The following is a 19271-nucleotide window of genomic DNA, read 5'->3' on the forward strand; positions in this document are numbered from 1 at the left end:
GGGTAGAGGGCCGGGGGTGTGGATAGGGGTCGGGGCAGTCAGAGGGCGCGAAACAGGGGGGTTGAATGGGGCAGGGGTCCTGGGAGGGCAGTCAGGAAGGAGATGGGGTGGTTGGATGGGGCGGTGAGGGGCAGAGGGTCCGGGGTCCATGAGGGAATGGGGCGGTGAGGGGGAGGGGGGGGTTGGATGGGGCAGGAGTCCCAGGGGAGCTGTCAGAGGGCGAGAAGTGGGGAGGTCGGCTAGGAGGCGGAGACAGTGCCATGCATGGCTGTTTGGGGAGGCACAGTTTCCCCTAACTGGCCCTCCATACAATTTTGGAAACCTGATGTGGCACTCAGGCCAAAAAGTTTGCCTGCCCCTGCCCTAACTATATCAACATAAGCACTATGCCTTTCATGGAGGTAGAGTTATGTCTGTATAACAGGGGACTTACTTTGGTGGAAGCAGCATTCTAGTGTAGACATTGACATAATTAGGTTGACATAAGCCACTTTGTGTCACCTTAACTCATTAGTGTAGACTAGGCCTTACTCTGGTTTAGCTTTTGTAGCTTCCAGAGCAACATAAGCTAAACCAGAAAAAGGCACTCTTAGTCAAGAGTAGTATCCAATGGGGAGCTATGCCAATATTGGAAATTTTGCCCGTGTAGACAAGCCCTTAGTCATTCTTGCTCCTCCATGCCGCTTAATTTGATCTTTTGATCATGCACTAATTTACAGATGAATGAAAATACCTCAATTAAGTAGCTTTAATTAAAGAGCGCTTCCCTCTGAACAAAAAATGTCACTTTGGGATTTGACGGCACTCCTTATCAAATGAAAGCATAGTGCAGGACACTTGTAAGGTAAACTTGCAGTTATAAGGTGTCCTATCCTAAGGCTAGTGTACTCAAATGTGAAAAGCAGAACCAAACATCTGATCCGATTAAGAGTGTTAACTGTAAGAAAAAGTGTTAATGCAGTGTTTAAGGATGCATAGTTAAAACCAGGAAATGAGCTGTTTCCAATAGTTATGCAATTTTGCACATATAACTTTGATAATTTACATTTTACAATACAGAGCAATTTATTAAGACATATCTAAGGGATATCAACTTAAAAACCACTTGTCTGAAAAGTTAAACATTATTAAAGATTGCTATAACCAGAAGATGACTGGAAAAAAGTTTTCAGCTTGCTTACTCAATGTATGTGACAACACTGTATAGTCCCTTTAACTGTTCCCCCAATTTGTGTGAACCTCAAAACAGAGAAGGAAAAACAATTTTTGAAAAGGTAGGTATAAGTAGTTGTAAAGCCATGGAATTGGCAGGTGTATTGCCTGATGCTACTTTTAACTTTTTTTAAAAAAAATTCTAACTAGATTTCAAATTGACTGTCCCTTCAATCAGCAAAATAGGAATCAAATGCTATGCAGGTTTTTATTTAGGTTGTTACTTCATGTAGTGGGGTGAGTGTTTCCCTCTCATATTTTATCAGACTGCTTTTTGAACCGTTTCATTCATAGTAGTGTAGACTGCCTGCTTTCCTGTTCATGATCACTTAGTTGACATCCCTGCACCAAGTGCTTACATGAAAAAGTAATTGGAAGTCATTGAGAATTTAGATATCGATTTAGTTTAATAGCTGGAAAACAGGAGTACCAGGTTGTGTGACTAGCTAAATAGGTCTCAGCAGATTACCACTAGTCCACAGGCTATAGTTATAACTGTTGTAATGGAGAATTGAAGTGGTATTTGGTATTTGCACTGGATACTTTAGCTGTTAGTGCAGTATTTCACTGAGCTTTTACATTTTTATAGATCCTTTAGGGAAAATGAGACAAGGGGAGGCATGGCTGGGCTACTCTGGCCACCTGGGTAGTCTCTGCATATTGTTGGAACCATTCAAGTATCTAATGGAGGGGTCGGCAACCTTTTGGAGGAGGTATGCCGAGTCTTCATTTAGTCACTCTAAGGTTTTGCGTGCCAGAAATGCATTTAACGTTTTGAGAAGGTCTCTTTCTGTAAGTCTTTAATGTATAACTAAACTGTTGTATGTAAAGTAAATAAGGTTTTTAAAATGTTTAAGAAGCTTCATTTAAAATTAAATTAAAATGCAGAGCCCCCCGGACTGGTGGCCAGGACCCGGGCAGTGTGAGTGCCACTGAAAATCAACTCGCATGCCACCTTTGGCACGCGTGCCGTAGTTTGCTTACCCCTGATCTAATCCATTTGCTGTGACTAATTTCATATCCCAGTAGCTAAGCTTCCCTGGTAAAACAGTAGCTTGTCTCATAAAATCTGCATTGAAGAGGAAGTTAGGCTTGAGGCTGACCATCCCTCCTGGTGTCAGACATGGGTGGGGAGCTGAGTTTAAGGCTAAAAGGAAGGGACCATTAGACATTTAGTCTGACCTCATGTATAGCACAGGCCATTGAATTTAAGCAGGTTACCCCTGTATTGAGCCTGATAACTTGAGTTTGACTAAAGCACTTTTCAGAAAGGCCAGTGTACCTGGTGAGGGTGAAAAGCTGTCAGCGTTGTCTTCAGCCTCTGATAGCAGAAGAATGAGTTGTTAGGATGGGTGGGTGGGATGAATACTTTGCAAAATACTATTTGTTAGTCTCTAAGGTGCCACAAGACATCCGGTGAAGTGAGCTGTAGCTCACGAAAGCTTATGCTCAAATAAATTGGTTAGTCTCTAAGGTGCCACAAGTAATCCTTTTCTTTTTGTGGATACAGACTAACACGGCTGCTACTCTGAAACCTGGAATATACTGAGGATCTCACCAATTTGCCAATGTAGGCTCTATGTATATCAACCAGGTAGTGTGAATGTATGTGATCTAAGGTGCATAGAATTTCTGGGGAGGTTAAAACTAGGTTTGGTAGGATTTGACTTTTTTTTTTATAATTTCAGTGGATACGCATTTTTTTCAGTTTTTATCAATTTAAATTTTGATGGTTGCACAAAATTTTGGGTGTTGAACATTTTCCCCTGATTTTTATTGGTTTAAATTTTCACAGTTGCAGGAATTTATGGGTGTTGGGTCAGAAATTATTCAATGACGGTAGACATTGAGCTATAAGATGTTGAACCTTAATAACCGTTAAAACACAAATTGTCGACATCACGTGTCAAAATATACAAAGTAGATATCTTTAGATTAAACTCAAATTTTTCCAGCATCTTTCTTTCCCTATCTGTAAATTTCAGTTGTTGAGATCTTTTAGTTGGTTCTTGTGTGTTCTGCAAAATCAACATTTACCAATAAAAATCTAATCCTTCCAGTTCAAGTTAGAATCACAGAGGTGGTGATCTAGTCCAATCGAGAGGTGATCTAGTCCAATCCCCTGCACTCATGGCAAGACTAAGTATTGTAGACCATCCCTGGCTGGTGTTTGTCTAACCTGCTCTTAAAAATCTCCAATGATGGAGATTCCACAACCTCCCTAGGCAATTTATTCCAGTGCTTAACCACCCTGACAGAAAGTTTTTCCTAATGTCCAACCTAAACTGCCCTTGCTGCAATTTAAGCCCATTGCTTCTTGCACTGTCCTCAGAGGTTAATGAGAAAAATTTACCTCCCTCCTTCTTGTGACAACCTTTTATGTACTTGAAAACTGTTATGTCCCCTCTCAGTCATCTCTTCACCAGACCAAACAAACCCAATTTTTTCAATCTTCTCTCATAGGTCATATTTTCTAGACCTTTAATCACTTTTGGTGCTCTTCTCTGAACTTTCTCCAATTTGTCCCCATCTTTCCTGAAATGTGGCTCTCAGGACTGGATGCAATACTCCAGTTGAGGCCTAATCAGCGTGCAGTAAAGCAGAAGAATTACTTCTTGTGTCTTGTTTACAACACTTACTCCTAAGGGAGTTCTGTGCCAAAGTTTTAAATATTCCACGCACAGTATTTTAAAATTCTGGAAATTTTATTTGTCATTAAGTAAATGTGGAGGCTCCAGCATGACAGTGGAGAGCATAGACGACTGGCTGCATGGAGATGACAAATCACCCTGCAGCCCTCCTCTCCCAAACACGGACCTCTGGGGCAGGCCTGGCCCTTGTGCTGTGTCAGGGTTGGGTGCAGCCTCACCGCCAAGTCTTTGTCTGGGGGCTGCAGGGTGATTTCCCAGGTGTGGCCAGGCAGGCTCAGCCTGGAAGGATCCAAGTGTAGAGGAGCTTAGTGTGGGGGAATCCAGGTGTGGGGGTTCTGTGTGGGCAATCTGGGTATGGGTGGCTGGGGGGGGAGGGTCTGTGCACAAGGGCTCAGTGGGGGCGGGTTTACAGGTGCAGGGGAAATGAGACTCTGTGGGGGGTCCAAGTGAAGGTGGTTGTGGCTTTTGGGGGGGATGTCTGGGTGTAGGGGGATGGGGTTCAGATGCTGGAGGGGTGGGGGTTTGGGTGCAGCTAGCTGGGGAAAAGTGGATGGTCTAGGTGCAGGGGGCTCGTGGGATGGTCCAGGTGCATAGTGGATGGGGTTCGTCAGGGTGGGGGTTCGAGTGTGGGTAGCTCTGGGGTGTGGTCTGGATGCAGGGGAGTGTGGTGGGGGTCTGGATGCATGGGGATGGGGGTCTGGTCTGGATGCAGGGGAGGTGGGACTTGCCGGGGGGGTGTCTAGATATGGGGGGGTCCAGGTGCACAGGATTTGGGCAGATGGAGGAGTAGTTCCTCATACAGTGACCCCTCCCCCATGGCCGAGGAATGGTTTTGCGGGGGGGGTGTTGCGGAACCTGGGGAGGTTTCTAGGTGTGGGTCTGGCCCAGCACTCCGCGCCGCCCCCCCGCCCCCCGGCTCAGTGACTTATCTCTCTGCTGGCTGCATGACCACTCTTGCAGCTTCCCTTTGCTTTCCTGTCAGTCACTTTTCTGCAGGGAAGCAAAGAAATCTGCACAGGACATTAATTCTGCACATGTGTAGTGGTACAGAATTCCCCTAGGAGTAAATGCTCCTGCTAATACATCCCAGAATTGTTTGCTTTTTTTGCAATAGAGTTACACTGTTCACTCATATTTATAACAGTTTCTCTTGGCTCATCAATATTGAGGTAGCATGAGTGACTAGCTGTCTGACACTGTTGGACCTCAGTATATTTCTCAAACATAGTTTTTACAAACTTGTTACTTTATTAAATTAACAATTGTAACTTTGTGGTGAATTTTTCCCTCTTGGAACTCACCTTTATTTCTGCATATAATTTTGCTCAGTGAAAATTGAGGATCCTTGGTGAGTAGGCTCTTATGCAAGGAGGGTATATCTGCTCTGAATAAACAGATTAAAGTATTGGAGTAGCAGAAATTGTAGGGATATATGTGAGTAACTTACTTAAAACTATGAGCTAATTGGAATAGCAAGAAATGAAATGAGGAAAGGTAAGAAACAATATTTATATTACAGTAATACTCAAATTGCGGGCCTGTTTTTGTGCAAATATGTATGAAGATATTGTTGCCCCTTTTTGACCCAAGCAGCTAGTCAAAAATTCTGGGTCTCGTCGGTTGTTGCAGTTAGGAGGAGAAATTGAAGATGGAGTCTGGTGCCTTCGCAATCTTGTTTGAGGAATGTACAAAGTCCTCCTTTTCCAAATGTGAGAGGAAACAAAACAAAATAAGCATTTATTTTACAGCCCCAAGGCTTTTAGACAACACCAGACCCAAAAAACTTTATAGCTTTTTACATGGTCATACGCTATGCTCACAGACTGCTGCTTGGCTCTTGTTCTCTATATTCTGGCTTCCCTAACATGTGCCCTTAGAGAAAACAGTACTCGGCAAACTACACCACCCACTCTGGGCAGGATTGCAACCCCCTTTGTCTGGGAGGGGCTTGTCCTGACTGATATGTTAATTGAAGAATGCACTTTCATCCAGTCTGAGCTTTGTGCTCAATGCAGTCTCCAGTACCTTTTAGCATAACAAATAGTCTCTACCCCAAAGATCTGATTGTTTGATTCTGTTACCATACCACAGACTTTGAACTAATAACTTTAAATTTGCAGCTTGACCTGAAATGTAGTTAAAGTGAAAGAGTTTCTTCAATGACAAAATGCAACAGTGACTTTGGGGAGGCAGAGCCTTCTGATTTAACTGTGCCTTGGGTAATGTCAACAGTTTTTCTCAATAAATGAGATATGATCAGGGATTTAAAATCAGAGCCTACTTCTAAAAGGCAACTGTAAAGATACTTGATAATGACAAGAACTGAATCAATTCTGACTCATTGTCAAACCTTATCTGTCAGGACATTTGGAAAGATTAGGTCTTGATTAGAGATGTTTGCATTTCCTATCATGTCTCCTTCATAAAAATTAAGGATTCTTTTTATTTTAGTACTGCTTGTAATCCTGAAGTTTTTAGTCCCACTCACTGTTTGTGTATGGAGATATTAGGCTCTGATTATATATCCCAACAGAGAGAAAAGAAATTATTGCAAACTGATCGTTTTTATTTCCATTCATATCAATTTTTGAAAGGAGTATATCAGTAGTATTGCTATATTTGACCTAGTACAGTAAGAACCCTAAATATGTGAACTGTGAAAGCATGATGTGTTCATAGGACATGGAATTTATTTGGGGACACACACTTTGTATCTAAACTATGAACAGGAATGTTTCCTTACCCTACCCTACCTTGGTCAGTACCACTCAGTACCCTACCCTACCTTGGTCAGTTTTAATTTAAAAACCTGATAACATGTTCCTTCCATTTATATTTTAAAAAAAAACAACTTTTAAACTTACCTACACAAGAAAAAATAAATGTGTAAAAATGAATAACCCAGACCACACCACACGATCCATCATCTACAGCCAAGCTCTGTGATACAACCGCATTTGCTCCAGTCCCTCAGACAGAGACAAACACCTACAAGATCTCTATCAAGCGTTCTTACAACTACAATACCCACCTGCTGAAGTGAAGAAACAAATTGACAGAGCCAAAAGCGTACCCAGAAGTCACCTACTACAGGACAGGCCCAACAAAGATAATAACAGAATGCCACTAGCCTCCACCTTCAGCCCCCAACTAAAACCTCTCCAGCGCATCATCAAGGATCTACAACCTATCCTGAAGGATGACCCATCACTCTCACACATCTTGGGAGACAGGCCAGTCCTTGCCTACAGACAGCCCCCCAACCTGAAGCAAATACTCACCAGCAACCACACATCACACAACAGAACCACTAATCCAGGAATCTATCCTTGCAGCAAAGCCCGTTGCTGACTGTGCCCAGTATCTTTGGAGTTGGTAGAATGTGTTTATGTAGACAAAGCAAGATTTAATGTTCTAATGATTGATTTGCCTGGGTTTTGTAAATGTGATGGGTATGTACATTGCCGTTTAGGAATCTTAACTCTGGATATTAAATGAAGACTTTGGTTTTGCAATGTAAATAAATCCTTAAATGACTCCTGCTCTCTCATCTGTTCTTTTGGAAAGTTAGATTCCTTGTACCTTATTGCTGTGATTTTTCTTGATGAGGTAGGTAAATGTAATTTGGCACTCTTCCTTTTGTAGCACAAAATTAAGCCATGAGACACTTCAGAGGGGAGATTTAACTTCTGTGCGTAGTTCTTAATCCCTCAAATTTCAATTTTGAGACAGGGCCCTTTAAAAACTGACAGATTCAAAACAGAGGATACAGCAACATGAAAATACTGTGCAGGAAGGTTGACATGATGTGAAGGTCATTTCATTAATATGTGTAAAGTTTTCTGTAGGCTTAGTTTTTTGATTCAGTATTACTGGAGTCCATAATTTAAGATAAATGTGAAATAAAACCAGATTTGTAAGGCTTTGATTTGGATCTAAAAATACGCGGCATGCTTTATAATCTGGGATAGTTCAGAGATGGTATTGTCTCTAGATGCATGTTAGCCATTGCTCATTCTTTAGTGCATGCTGAACTGTCCTAATCATAGGTGCCTTGGATGGTGGCAGGTTGTGAAACTTCCACAAGAACTTTCTTACAGTGGACATATGGAGCTTTGCAGCTGCAGCATCCCCTTTGTTTGCTAAACATGTCTAGTTTTTTTATTTTATTTTAAGGCTCAGTGGCTTGCATTAGTGGCAGAAGAATCAGGGTTCTGTTTAATTTCTGCTGACTTGCTTTTCTCCTGAAAGGTAACTTAAAGCTTTATTGTGAAATATGAACCAGTATGCTTTGGTGGCTTTCAAGGCACCTAGCCAGGCAAGATCCTTGTCTCAGAGCTCCCCATGTAAATAAATGGACAACATAAATTTCACTGAGATCCAGAGGATGGTTCTGTTTTTTTTGTTTTGGTTTTTTTTTTCCAATTCCCTTCCAATTCAGGGTGATTTTATTATCAAAGCTCATTAGAAGGTGTTATCTATTAATCCTTGTTTCAGTCAATAAGTGAAATGATTTCTACACAATTCACCCTCTTAATAAATGTGCTCTTCAAAATAAAGTAATGAATGGTGTTGAATCACATCTGAGTTTCATAGACCTTTCCTCCCATTTATCTCACATTACTATTTTAGGGAGGTGAGTAGAGCGTTAGCAGTCTCAGCAGGTCACTACCATGCGAGCTTGGTTCCGGTGCTGGGTGCAGAAGAGTGGGGAGAAAAATTGTTCTCTCTGAAGCAGTTGATACCTTACCTTCATCTTGTATAAGTATATGGACAGAAGAATTGATAAAGCTACACTTCATAATAAGCAACAATTATTGGTACATCAGCATTTTTGTTGCTGTTTTGGGGTGACTTTACTGTTGATCATCTGGGCAGGGTGTTCAGGAAGCTCCCATTAGGTCATCATCAGTGTTGCTTCTGTTTTATGAATGTATCCATCCTGTTGCTGATTTCATCTAGATTGATGCCTTGAGGAGCTTCTGTGAGATTTTTATTTCTTGTTGCTACGGTTCCAGAGATTTGAGTATAAGTTTAATCCTTAACTACTACTGTCCCAGTGACCTTGGGGTTCCTGGTGAAAGATAGCTCCTGTTCTTTTTAGCATTTGGGATGATTTTACCCAGTTATCCTGGCAGGTGGCCTGTTAGACTAACTGTGCATGTGTATGGATAATTTTCAATTTGTGGATTGAAATTTCCTTTTATTGTCTCATCTTTTTATTCTCCGATTTGGGAATCCCAAGCAAGAAGAGGTGGATATTATTTATATTGCTGTGGAACCCAAAGGTTCCAGTCAGGATCAGGGTCTCCTTGTGCTAGGTTCCATATAAACAAATAGAAGGACATGTCCCTACCACAAAGAGCTTATACTTGCTTGCTTCAAGATAGACTGAAACAAGCAAGCAGAAGGAAAGACAAGGGTAATGGTGAGGTCATGTAGTCATATAAGTTAATTGTTGCACTGCTGGGTCGTTCTGAATTCAGTTTTGATCAATCTCTAAATAAGATATCCCCTAACTCTAACTGTCCTGCAGCCTAGTCAACATTAGTTGGCTGATTTCTTGTAGGTCTCACTACAGTAGTGAGTCTTGAAGAGGGATTTGAAGGGGAGAAGGTGGTGGTTTTACAGGATAATTTATGAAGGGCATTCCGTGCGTGAAGGGCAGCACGGAAGAAAGCACAGCTATATTTGTGGGATAAGTAGGCAAATAGATTTTCAAGGTTGGCATTGCTGAAAGGATGGCTTGATGTGGGAGCGTAAGTAGGGAAGGGGCAGAGTTGGAAGGGTTTAAGGTACACAGATAGGAAGCTTGAACTTGATGAAGGGGGATTAATTGATAGGTCTCACTTTCTGTTAAGGGATTTCTGCCTCTCTGCCTGGCTCTGCTGTCAGGGAACCAAGAGGGAATAGCCTCCTGGCTGGACTCGAGCAGTTGAGAAGTATCTTGAGGGCATCAAGAGGGAGGAGGCATGTGGAGTGATTAGCCTTTTCTGCCCCTGCCACAGTATTGGTAGATGGTGGGATCTCAAGAACCAGTTACTTGAGATCCCAGCCTCTGTGGTTGTGTCCCATTCATAACCACAAGTATGGTTAAGAGGGTGGGGCAGCACTGCAGGTTTCTGGGGATCTGGTGGACAAAGATGATGTCCAGGTTAGAGCTGAGGAACTCCGTTACCTATAAATGTTATGGGGTGACTAGGTGGAAATTGTAACCATTGCAAAAAATTCTGATTTTCTGTAGTTGGACAAGAAATCTCAAACCCAATTGCTGCTTTTTTATTTTTGTGGTCACTTGCAATAAATTTGCTGCACTTCTGCCTTGTGTTCTTCTACTTGGACATATGTTATTGCACATTTCTATTACTTCTATTGATGGGTGTTCATTTTTCTTTTGTAGTGATTACAGTTCCTGTATTCCACCATTTTTTTGATGGAAGAGGAGGACCATAACCCAGAAGTGAACTCTGCAGTAAAACAAGAAATTCTTGTTGAATAATTTGTCTCTTTTCAAAAGCAGCACCCAGTCTAGAAGAAGCTTAAAGAGAAGAAAGTACTTTTGGACTTGGCTCTTTTCAGTGTTACTTATTCAGCACATAAATGGTGACCAGCAAAGACACAGAAACAGTTGTGGCTGCCATTCAGCTTCACATCAAGTAGTGTTTAGGTTCTTGGAGGTGAACTTAAGTTACATGAAGTGAAGAGTATTTCAAGACATTGCTCATTTTTAAGAACATTGGCACCGTGGATTTTTTAGCAACTGTACATGTGATGAAAATGAAGTTTATATTTTAAGAGCATATGCTTAGGCAGACGTCTCCCATTTAATATCAGAATTCGGGAGAAACATTTTTATATAACTTAACCTCCCACTCCCCCCCCCCCCATCCAAGCTTTGAAACTCAGGTGCTACAGATAATGAATAATCCCACAGATTTGGGTGTGTATGTTCATTGTTAACCATGGTGTTGCTCTGAATGTTGTCGTGCAAACCCAACAACTGCTTTTGTAATGTAAAATCTGAGTTACATAGCACCACAACAAGAGGAAATTTAATGAGGTGAACGTGGCTGTGGCTTTTTTAAATGTAAATTACCTTTTTAGGGGTTTTTTTTGTAGTGTGAGTGGAGAGAGAAATTAAGATGAGCAGTTGAGGGGGTGAAGGGTGCAGTCAGCACGAAGTGCAGCTTCTCGTGCTCTGCTTAGAGACGCACCATTGCCTCAGATCTGACATAACTGCATCCTGGAGAAGGAAGGAACCTGAAGGTCAGAGTGAAGCACAGAAATAGAGAAGAAAATTGGACTGCAGAGGCCAAACTCTGGTAGTTGATCACACATCTTTTTTTCTATATATACATACAAAATCTTGGCTCATGCACAACACCATGAAAGGGTGAAAATAAGGAGGAAAGGGAGGGAACCAAGAGGACCCCCCTCAAAATGCAATACTCCATGTAATCTTCTAATTCGAATGAGCAGTTGAATGATAACTCCTAGGGTACTTGAAGGTGGGAGTCATACCACACTTTGGAAGTTAACTTTTCCGTGGGTTCACAAACTTGAATTCCTCACCTACATACCGCTACTAGTATCTGTCATAAAGCTTTTACTGCTCATGAAAGTGCAGTTACAGATACTCGAGTCTTCCTTCTCACCAGCTTGTGTCCTACCTTTGTCCTTCTTGCTTTCCATTCACTGTCAGGAATTCATCATGTCAGCTACTACAGTTATGGACTGTGCGTAGAATAATGGGGCCTTAAGACGGTTTTAAGATTGAGGGGTAGTTAGGTTAGACTTGCCCTACGAGACTAATTTGAACTCTTATCTCTCTGGTGCCCTTGTTAGCAACTTTACATCTTTACCATATTTACCCTCCCACTTTCTGAAGAAAAACATACAGTGCACACAGGGCCATACTGCAAGGCAATGAGCATTTGCAAAAGGAAGCCCGTAAATTCAATTGTTTCACATGTCTTTATGCACTGCATGTTTGCTCTGTCCCCTTTCTACCTCCAGTCCCATCATGAATTTCATAGACGCATTGCTAAAGTTGATATTGTAAACAGGAAGTATTTGGGACTTGTAAAGGCCTTATCTATTCTGGCTCAGGAGACCATGTTGGCAGCTTTCTAGTAAGAATTGTATGTAAGCCCAACAAAAAATTGCTACTTTTTTTTTTCTGTTCGCTAGGGAGGGCCTAAATGTTACAGTGCAATTATTCCACACAATTCTACAGCAAGGGCTGTCAGACTGGAGATGTAGTTGTTCTTTTTTCCACTTGTAGATCCTGGCCATGAGGTTTGATGCCTCGCTTTATTGAAGGGAGACACTGGACCTAAATGGCGCAGCATGACTTTGTTCCTGCCTGGCTTAACTTCTCAACGCCACAGTCAGCCAAGGTAACTCTTGCATTCAGATTACCCAACCAGAAGCCTATTACCTTTTAATGCCTAAAGCAAGTTTTGGCCCTGGATTTTGTCCAGCTTGAATGCCTGCAACCTGGTTTGGAATGTTCTTTGTGTTCTTGAATACCTACGTGAAGCTTTTTAAGACACAGGCAAAAATCTTCCTCTGTTGATTTTTTCTTTGCAAATTAACCACCTCTGTTCCAGAGAGACGGGTTGTTTTCCTTAGTGTGCACAAACCTGGAAGTAAATAAATCATGTTAGCTTCAGTCTGCATTGAGATCTCATAATGGGGAATTATTTAAAGAGATACTACCAAAGTTGGTAGCACTGAAAATTGGACTACCTGCCTCTTCATAATTATATACAAGTTCAGCATAATTCTTTTTCTCTTCAAAATAATGTTGCACTCCTGAGCAACGCACCAATAACAAGCCATTGGTTCCCATCTCAGAATTTTCTAGTTCCCATTTAGAGTTGCTTGTATATGAAATCCCAAAATTGGGGGGAATTGGGTTGTGATTTCTCACCCTCTGACAGCAGGATCTGAGGGGTAGATCTGGCTGGTTCAAAGGTGTAAAGTCTGCGTGGGACCTCAAGCAAACACTTGCATTGCTTATGCATGGCACTAGTAGCTTAGAGCACCTTGTAATAGCAAATCAGATTAATGGAGGGAAAACAGTTTGGTGGGAAAACTGCTTTCAGCTTCATGTTTAAACCAGAGGAGACAAAAATAATTTCGAAATGTGCAGAACCTTGATATGACTCTAGAATCTTTTCAAAATAGGAAAGGTAACTGTAGGGAAATTGGTAAGATTCCTTAAACGAACTCTTCAGGGTGTTGCATGTGACTTCAAAGACTGCTAGTAAAGCTGATGAATGAGCATCCTTTTGATGCTATGTAGGGTGATATGTGCAGTCACATGTGCTGTTTTTGTGGAGTTCACTTAAATATTTCCATATTTGTCAGCTAAGCAACACATAGCCAGCTTGTTGCTGTAATTACTGAAAGCTAATGCAGAGAATGTCTTTTTATTTTCATACAAGCCATCATTTCTTGTCAAGCAGGCTCTTTGGGTGACCTAAATCACTTAATCTGGTTCTGTAGTCCCCTGCAGCCACCTTTGAGAAACATGGAGAGCATCTTTCGCGGGGTGAGGGCCGCTTTGGTGTGAGCCGTAGACGACACAACTCTTCTGATGGATTTTTCAATAATGGCCCCCTCAGAACTGCGGGAGGTGAGTAGAGGATCAGAACTCACTCTATATCCAAATATTGAACGCAGATCTAACCAGAATGTATACCTTTGGAATATAAAGTAACTTTGCAAAACCACATCCCCTATAACACACAAAGCCACTTATCCTAACACTTCTCCCTTATGTGCCATCTCTCAGTGTTCCTGGGGTTTCTGTGGAAGTTGTATGTGGCTTTTAAATTTTTCTGCAGTTTGACCGTTTTACTTATGCATACGGACAGTCTCTCTGAACTGAGGCAAGGTTAGCCTAATAGTTATTTAGAGAGCATTGACCAACACCAGAAATATCAGGACATTCCTGGTTTCTTCTTGCTGTATTACTTTTATTTGCATACTTACCTTCTTTTGTTTAGACTGCTGGCATCAGCCTTCCCTGCTCCGCCATGATTCTGTAGATTCCGGTGTTTCTAAAGGAGCTCATGTTGGGCTTTCTGGCAATCAGCCTGGCTGGCATGGTCCCTCACGGGGCCATGATGGTATGAACCAGCGTGGTGGTGGAGGAACTGGAGTCCATCGCCACTGGAATGGCAACTTTCACTCTCGGAAGAACTCTGCCTTTCAAGAAAAGGTGCCTGTTGAGGCCAGAGAAGAGAAGAGAGAAGAAAAAGAGAAGCTGCAGTTTGAGGAAGACGACTTTGTAAGTGTGTGGTTTCTCACTACTGGAGGTAGCTGTGAGAAATGGCTTTCTAGGTTTCTTTGTATTAGCATTGGTTGGTGGAAAGGATCTAGAGTTGCATTCCACCCCATACTTTCGGGGGTCATTCCAGGTTTAATGGAATGGTCTTGCAAGCAGTGCTTGCAGAATGTTAATTTTTTCCTGTATTCCTGAGGCCCTCATATATTGGGTTGTTTTTTTGGACGTGTTGTCATTACTTTTTGCCAGGTTATTTTAAATCTGTTATATCAGTGTTGTGATGCACAAGTTTGTTCAATCAGCCAAATCCAATACAGCTGGTGACGCTTTCTCTGAAATGATAGTGGTAAAATCAGTTTGAACTACTTGTCACACAGAAGTATGTTCATATCTTGACTGAGAATATAGTACCTGTAAGCATATATATTTGGAAAAAGGGGCAACGTTTCTTTTGGAAGACTTGAACCATAAAGACCAATTTTGGGGCACTCCTGTGTGCGTTGGGCACATCAGGCAGCCTCACACAGCTTCCTAGTGTAAACCTGACAAGACCCGGTAAAATGAAGCATTAAAACTGATAGATAAGAGATTAAAAATATTTGGGCAATATTTTGGGTCTGAGTTGGTACTCATATTAAGATTGGATGGTAATTTCTTCCAGCTTTTAAACCAGGAGTGCTAGCTTTTCCAGAAGTTCACGACTGGAGGCTTGTCTTCTAGTTGGCATAGTAGTCAATGCATAAAAAATCTATCAAAAAGAGCAGGAGAGTTGGTGATTTTGAATTTCCAGTTTATTGTGAAAAGAGGGGAAGAGAGAGGGATAGATGAATGGACGGGGTGTCTTATCGGGTACCTTGTTTTTACTTCCTTTCCTCCCCCAACTCATTTCTCAACTATTGTAATATTTAGGATTTGACCCTCAATCAAAGGTAGAGTTACAAAGGGCTGCATCCTTCAGGTGAAATAACAGCCTAAAATTTTGACTCTTGGAACTGAGGAATTGGGTCCTCGATATGACATGGTGCCTTGAGCCACTGATTAATATCAAATTATAGAATCTCTCACTTTCTTAATTACACATTAGAAACTCTTTAAATAGGAGTTCTATCTTTGATTGCTCTATTCCCAACACATTCTGAAGGGGAGGGAAAGTAAAGCTCTTCGGGCTAGGGACTGTCTTTTCGTTCTGTTTGCACAGCACTTCGTACAAAAGGGTCCTGGTCCATGACTATGGCTCCTAGATACTATGGTAATACTACTTCTGATAAATAGTAGTATGTGCAATCTTCTAATGTGTCCAACTGGATTATGTTTTTACAGCCATCTTTGAATCCAGAAGCTGGAAAACAGAATAACCAGAGCAAACCTTTAGGGACACCTTCTGGAGTGTGGGGTATGTAGAGAAGTTTATATCTCTGTATAGAAAACAGATGACCACTTGTAAAGCAGAAGAATTGAACAATATATTGAAACTCTAGTTTTTCACATAAGGGAAGATCTTAAAGGAAGATTAAACTGAAGTAGGCAGCTACCTCTTTCTCTCCCTTCCTTTCTTGTTTGAGGAGAGAGAGAATCTGTTTTCTGATACTTAGAGCTGCACTTGCTGCTGTTATGAGAATCTTCTCTTTCATTTCCTGCTAATGGCACACACTACGTACAGGAATATCACTTGTCTATAATTGTTGCTAATTCCATGGGAAGATCACAGCTTGTCTAAGCTTATGGGTGTGGAGTGTTGGAATGAAATGATCATGAAAATACTTGGCACTGCATTGCTAAATGCAGAATCAGAAATGCAGAATAGGGTTGAGAGGACTAGAGGGAGCACAGCTCCCTGATTTTAAGTGTTACTGAGGTGATATTTATACTGGATATGCAGCAATACTGTACAAATATACAAGGCTGTGTTCTTGTGGTTTGGCTTCTTTTTTCAAATTAATTAAAAAGAAAATAGTTCTAAATTCCTGGATACTATACATGACATTTTTGTTCCCACCACTGAAAAAGCTAGACTGACGCAAATGCAGTGCCTGTTTATCAGTGCCTGAAAATGCTTCTTTAATCACTAGTTGGAACCTGTAACTCTAACTAGAGAGTTTAATTTGGGGTGGGATAGAATTGTGAACCAGTTATTTATTAGCTGTATCCTAAAACATTCAGCAATATGTTGTACTAGATGTAATTTTAATCTCTTGAGTGTTTGGTTCAGATCTTTACTGGCCCACCCAAATGTAATACGAGATTTGCAGCAGTAAAAAGCTGTTTGAACACTTAGCGGTTTACATTACAGTTTTCAAGAAAGTGTACTGAGACCTTCTGTTCGCTCCACCAGAATGTGGTGTTAATGGTTGCAGGTTGCAAAACATTGAACCTTTAAAGCATGAGTTTCACTAAATATTTTTGTTAGTGAATTAACCTAAAATTACTCAGTAGTTATTCAGAACTTAACTATGATTACCCATGCTGGTTTCCTCTTTCAGCAAAGTCTGAGAGGCTGTTAAAATCTCAGGCCGATGTCGTCATAGGCAGTTTTTTTCAAAATCAGGAGGAGCCTACAAAATGTTGGACTTTATCATCTTTGTCTGATATCCTCTTCACTTGAATTCAGGAGCTGTTAGCAGCAGCAACATGAGACTCTCTCAGCATCTGAGACTCTAAGAGGTCAAATTGGAGCTGAGGTAGAGTCAACTTTTGTGGAATTACTGAGATACTAATTATTTTTTGAGGTCTTGTTCCCCTCTGTTTTTGTAGAAAACCCCCCTAGTGCCAAACAACCTACCAAGATGCTGGTCATCAAAAAGGTTTCAAAAGAGGATCCTGCTGCCGCCTTCTCAGCTGCATTTACGTCACCAGTTCCTCACCTTGCAAATGGCAACAAGACCACCACAATTGTCCCAAGTGTCTACAAAAATCTGGTTCCTAAACCTGCAGCTCCTCCATCTAAGGTACAAGGGCTTCCAATGGAGTTACTAAAGTGTATTGAAGGGGCATTCTCTCCCTTATGTAGAAAAAGTACTAGTAACAGAGAAGAGTGAATGAGTTGTTCATATGACAGTCTTGTAAATCTGTACAAAGTTGAAATATGATTAATTAACATGGTTAAAATACAGTTTGGACCGGTCTTCAAAGACCAGACTGAGTCATGTTTTAACATGATCCTTCAGCATAGTAGTTGAGCCTTAAAGGTAACCTACAAAAGAAATATAGGGTTTTGCACTTTAGCTTCTTTATGTTACACACAAAAAGGTGAAAAGGTTTTTTCAAGGTTTCAGTTTCTGCTTGATTGTTTTATATTGGGATTGTTTTATATTGACTGTTTTTCCTGAAGGCTGGTATAGAGATACCTGGGGAACTTGTAGGATTATGATATTCCAAATAGTATCAGAGAAGTGAAACATAATCATGGAAATTATTTTTATTCATAATTTTTAGAGCTTTGTTTTGCTTATTTTTTTGGCTGGTAACGCCTCATTAATTAAAATGCTTGATAAACACTTGGAAGAAAAGATCTTTAAAAGATTATCGGTCCTGGTTGAGAAGTTCCATTCTAGCTGTGTATCTTCCAATAAGAGTTCCACTGATACAGAAGAGCAGATTTTTTTTAAACTTTATGAAATACAATAAAAAAAAAACTCTTCTTAAAAACCCCTTTCAGAGATTTGTAAAGGAGCAGAAGGCATGAACACAATTCTTACCTTTCTAGGTCCTCTTTAAAATTCAGCTGGTCCCTCCTCTCCCACAGACACCAGAGAGAACCTTCATGATTAGAATGACTATCACTTTTCAATTCTAAAAAATTCTGATCTTACGGCTTGTTTTGGGGTAGCACACCAGTGCTGGCCTGACAGGCGGGCTTTGTAAGAATCACAACTATTTATAAAATTCCATTTGTAAAGAATTCCTTACCTGTAGAATCAGAAATTATTAGGCAGTCAGCCCACATGTGGAATCACCCATGACAGTTCAAACAAGATGGAGTTTCTGGTGTTCAGAGAGCTTCCGGTTTGGGTGACTTAGGGATATGGTTGGGTTGCCTGTAGCTGCAATGACTTGGTGTATTGAACAGGTTTTAGCTATTCAGCCTTCTACTTCAGAGCCTTTTTAACAACTAGATTGTGTTGCTGCTTGTTCATTGCACAGTGATCTTTTATTTAATGCAGAAATGTATAACTGCTAGTGCTGTATGCAAGCAATGATATATTGTGGGGTTTGCAAGTTATGGTGCTATACAAATTTACTCTTAAGATTTGTAAATCATGAGATTGAAATCTGTGTTTTCAGTACCTAAGTGCATGTAAATATTATGACTGCATCCTGCAGTAGTGCATTATTGCATAGAATCACAGATATTGAAGATTAAAAGCTAATCAATTATCTAGTTCCCCCTTCCAGAATGTGGTGGTTCCCTGCAGTATAGTCTCCAGTGCATTTGTTTTGCCTAGTTCTAAATGTCCTAAGTGATGAGTCTTTCTCCTTGTGAGACTATAGCACAGTTTAATCGGGCTTTACTGACTGGATGTTTATCCAGAAGCTGAGCTTCTTTTCATTGTGCCTAGAAAATGGTATCTTATGCTCAGATTTTCATAGGGGCCTAATGGAATGTTGTGTCCAAATCACATGGAATTTCAGTGGGTTTGAACACCTAGCTCCTTTAGGCACTTGAAAATCCCAACCTTTCTGGGTTTTGTTAGTGTTGTGATCCTGATGTGATATGGCCTAATAGGTTCATAAACTAGTTGTATTATACCCTTGATAAATGGAATTTTAGAAGAGCACTTGGGGAAATGAAGCAATTGTTTTGACTGAAGTAAAGTAGCAGTGTGATTCTGGTACATAAACTGGACAACTAAACCTATTTGTCAAAATGCTCATTTTTGACATCCCAGTTTTCCTTTCCATTCCGTGAATCCTGGATCTTCCTTAAAATTGCAGTAGGGTATGTCAGCGTGGGTGATTTTGTACCTAAATTGACTTATTTGGCCAAAGATATGGGTTAATTGGCTAATAGTGTACTCCTTGCCTTATTCCTGTAGTATTCAGAGGAATGTCTAAAGTTATTTAGCCAGTTTAGAAATCATTTGCTGTTTCTATGGTGGTAATGCATATAGGTC

At 40.9% G+C, this 19271-nt stretch overlaps 1 protein-coding gene across 3 annotated transcripts in view; it reads left to right on the forward strand.

Annotated features, from left to right (window-relative positions):
- Positions 1 to 19271, forward strand: part of GPBP1L1 (GC-rich promoter binding protein 1 like 1) — a 50125-nt gene that overhangs the window by 13256 nt on the left and 17598 nt on the right. For all 3 annotated transcript variants that reach the window (XM_073357866.1, XM_073357865.1, XM_073357867.1), the window contains exons 2-7: positions 10264 to 11185; positions 12148 to 12262; positions 13377 to 13506; positions 13880 to 14163; positions 15481 to 15553; positions 16912 to 17105. In XM_073357866.1, coding sequence (XP_073213967.1) covers positions 12203 to 12262; positions 13377 to 13506; positions 13880 to 14163; positions 15481 to 15553; positions 16912 to 17105 — 741 coding nt within the window. In that variant the 5' untranslated portion in view covers positions 10264 to 11185; positions 12148 to 12202. The remainder of the gene's footprint in view (positions 1 to 10263; positions 11186 to 12147; positions 12263 to 13376; positions 13507 to 13879; positions 14164 to 15480; positions 15554 to 16911; positions 17106 to 19271) is intronic.

The sequence above is a fragment of the Lepidochelys kempii genome, chromosome 8 (genome assembly GCF_965140265.1).
Source record: "Lepidochelys kempii isolate rLepKem1 chromosome 8, rLepKem1.hap2, whole genome shotgun sequence".
In the NCBI taxonomy this organism is placed as follows: domain Eukaryota; kingdom Metazoa; phylum Chordata; order Testudines; family Cheloniidae; genus Lepidochelys; species Lepidochelys kempii.